General features: G+C 38.5%; 1 protein-coding gene across 1 annotated transcript; it reads right to left on the bottom strand.

Moving 5' to 3' along the window:
* Positions 1–1,954: 1,954 nt before the first annotated feature.
* LOC142848876 (vomeronasal type-1 receptor 4-like) lies at positions 1,955–3,011 on the bottom strand. Its single transcript, XM_075971053.1, has one exon. It carries the CDS (start codon positions 2,888–2,890, stop codon positions 1,955–1,957), a length of 936 nt encoding a protein of 311 aa, XP_075827168.1. The 5' UTR covers positions 2,891–3,011.
* Between the last annotated feature and the right edge of the window lie 206 nt (positions 3,012–3,217).

The raw sequence follows: 3,217 nt of genomic DNA, 5'->3' as shown, positions 1-3,217 counted from the left end.
GCTCTGTAGACCAGGCTGAACTAGAACTTGTAGAGATCCCCCTGCCTCCGCCTCCCAGAGAATTGTTTTAAATAATAAAAAATTAAAACAACAACAAATTCAAAACCCAAAACCATATGCAGGTAGTTTCTGAGGGCTGTAGGCTGCACACCACACACTGAAGACTCCATTCTCTTTTGTATGTAGGTTCCACTTATTAATAAAATCATGTGGTATTTGTCTACATGCAGCTGACCTATTTCATTTAGTATAATGTCCATAGGTCCATCCTAGTGATGAGCAATGCATCGAGCATAAGGAAATGATGAAGTTATCTATACTAGTCCATCTGTCAAATCTGTGATTTGCCTGAAGGGCGTTATTGAATCCCATTTTCAGTTTGGCTTCACTATCCTATACTCATTTAGAATTTTCATCAGGTATTAACATTTTAATTTATGTTTAATCAATTTTTTTCTGAACACACTCTGACTTTTAGAGGGAAATTGAATAGAGCAATTTTGTGTACCACTGAAGTCCAGGCCATCCGTGGTCCTGCTGTGTCAGCAATTATGTATCTCTTGTCTATCCTTTTTAAAACAATTTAAGACTGTTTTAAAGCCCCCGTGCATATTCTTAATGTCGAGCAATCTCTTCATTATTCAGATTAAATATATGTTCCTTTACTCCTTCTCCAGGTTCTGACACCACCTCTTTTTGAGTCAAATTACACAGACTGATTTAGAAAGTGTTTGATTTGTCCGGTCATTTATATCAGCTATTAGAAAAAGACTTTCACAAGAGAGCTGTGAGACTAAGGTAAGCAATGGATGTTAACTACAAGCAATTCACATTTACGTGAGAAAGACAAGGAGCAGGAGGGATGTTCAGAGACATGCTAATCTTGGAGAGGACCCTGGTTCCTCAACATCCACATCATAGATCTTATGACTGCCTGTAGCTCTAGCTTCCAGGGACCCAATGATCTCTTCTTTCCTTTGTGGGCACCTGTAAAAATGAGGCATAAACTCATATAGACACATAAATAAAAATAAATCCTTATATTAAATAGCAAGCTATTTTTAAATTATAACACAGAATAATACAGATCACTTAAAAGTTTTGTGTATACTGTGTAACCAAGCAAAAAGTAAGTCCATGTTCATCATTATAACATAAATCCATGATGCACCCAAATGTTTACAGGGGTTCTAGTCAGATATGACTGATAAGATTTAAAAATTAAGGCATAAACCTATCTCTAATGATTCAACAATTTCATGTTCAGTGATTATACTAATAAGTATTTTTCAATATAGGTCTATCAGATTCTTAGAACTATATCAATATCTTACTCTGTGTGCCCAATTTAAGAAATCAAGCAGTGAATCCTTCATTTAAATGAATGTAGAATCAGATCCTTTGGCAACGTGATTAAATCATGATGAACTGTGATTCAATCCACCAAATTCTTCTGCATACTTCCAGTCATGGTAGGTGTGAAATGAGTTCTACAAATTCTAATGAAAGTTACTTTCTCAGTGCTGGAGAGACAGCTCAGTAGTTAAGAGTGCTGGTTGGTCTTCCAGAGCAGCCAGGTTCAATTTCTGGCAGTCAGAATTTGTTTCAGAGACATCTATTTAACTTCAGTCAGTCACAGGACATTTGATGTTTTTTTCCCAGAAGCTGAAGGTCCAGGCATGCATGTGCTACACAGGTATAATTGCATGCAAACTATTCATACACAATAAACGAATACAAATATAGGAAAGTTAAAAAGAAAACCAAAATACCTTTAAAAAGGTGACAGTACAGAAAATGAGGTTTCTATGTTACTGTCATTTGTTATGGTCTTCCTCACTCTCTCCACTCAAGGCTCCGAGTCACCAGGAAGATTGAGAATAAACATAAACTTTAACTGCTTTGAAAGACTTTGTCTACTGACAATATTGCAGGACTGAGGGCTCTTTCATACTCACTGAACAGATAAAGGAGAGAGACATTTTCTCAATTTCTCCCACTGAGCATGCCAACACTCAGTCAGAAGTCGATCCCTGTGAATCAACACAACAGGGCTAAAAGTTGCATAACCAAGAGTCATAAATTCTTGAATGTTTACCATCAAGGAATTGTCCACTGAAGAGAGACTTAAAAATAGAGAAAAAGCACAGTCAGTCCAATAGAAGAAAACAAAACAGAGCATCAGAAGGAGGACACTCTGAGCAGCTCTCAGCTCAGGGGGAGTTCTATAGAGAAGCTTGGAGTTCTGAAGGTGGAGGAAATGCTGGTGGTGCTTGTGGAGAAGAAATACCATGTAGCCACTGGCCACTCCCATGGCTCCCTGAAACACAGCATCTCTCAGGACCATGAGAGATAGAACAATCCATTTTATTTTCTGACTTTCTAGCATAAAATAACAGTTGCTTTCACTCTTAAACTGTGAAATATTCAGGCTTGTACTTGTGATGGAATGGATTAGGTTCATACCTATTAAAGCATTGAGTATCCAAAAGAATGAAAAGAATGGGAGGATGTGCCATGCAGACTGTGGTCTGAGCCTCCTCCACCCAGATGCTCTGGGACTGATGATGATGGCCTGGACCACAGTGAGGAGACCGCTGGTGCAGATGGAGACTCCACGGGCCACCCTCTCCAGGTAAATTAGGATTTTACATCCTATGTCATCTAGGAAGTTTCTCAAACCAAAAGTTACCGTTGTGTTTGGCAATCCCTTTGCAAGAAGGATTATGATGTTTGTAAAAGTCACGTGGATAAGAATAAGGTGTACGGGTTTCTTCTCAGGGCCTCCGCCCCAACTGATCATATAATTCACAGAAACAGAAATGTTTCCCAGAGTGCCAACCATAGTCATTAAGAGAAAAATTGTTTCCTTAATAAATTTCAAAACCATTTCTTCCTTCCTATGTAGAAAAACTTGTGTCCAGGATGCAGTTTTTCAAGAAAGTGTCAGTAATGTTAGACATGGACCTGAAAAGCACATTTTACATAATAGCATTTCCTGGTGTGCAAGAGACAGCGGTAAACACATGTAATGTTGCAGATTAGGCCCTTGACATTCCTCCTTTTCCCCACTGTGGACTCTGGGATATTGTGTGTGCTCTGACAGGTAAGTTTGATAAGCGCTGTTCAAAATCTAAAGTTTTAAAGAGAATTTTATTTTTGAGCCCTACACTAGCAAAGCTGACTTGTTGAAGTCGTGTGTGTGTGTGTGTGTGTG

The sequence above is a fragment of the Microtus pennsylvanicus genome, chromosome 4, assembly GCF_037038515.1.
Source record: "Microtus pennsylvanicus isolate mMicPen1 chromosome 4, mMicPen1.hap1, whole genome shotgun sequence".
NCBI classification, from domain to species: Eukaryota; Metazoa; Chordata; class Mammalia; order Rodentia; family Cricetidae; genus Microtus; species Microtus pennsylvanicus.
Note: the sequence above shows the minus strand (reverse complement) of the source record. Positions and strands in the feature narration are given on the sequence as shown.

Bases quoted from the DNA above. Each gene is read 5' to 3' on its own strand.
- LOC142848876 (XM_075971053.1), bottom strand. From the start codon at position 2,890: ATGGTTTTGAAATTTATTAAGGAAACAATTTTTCTCTTAATGACTATG.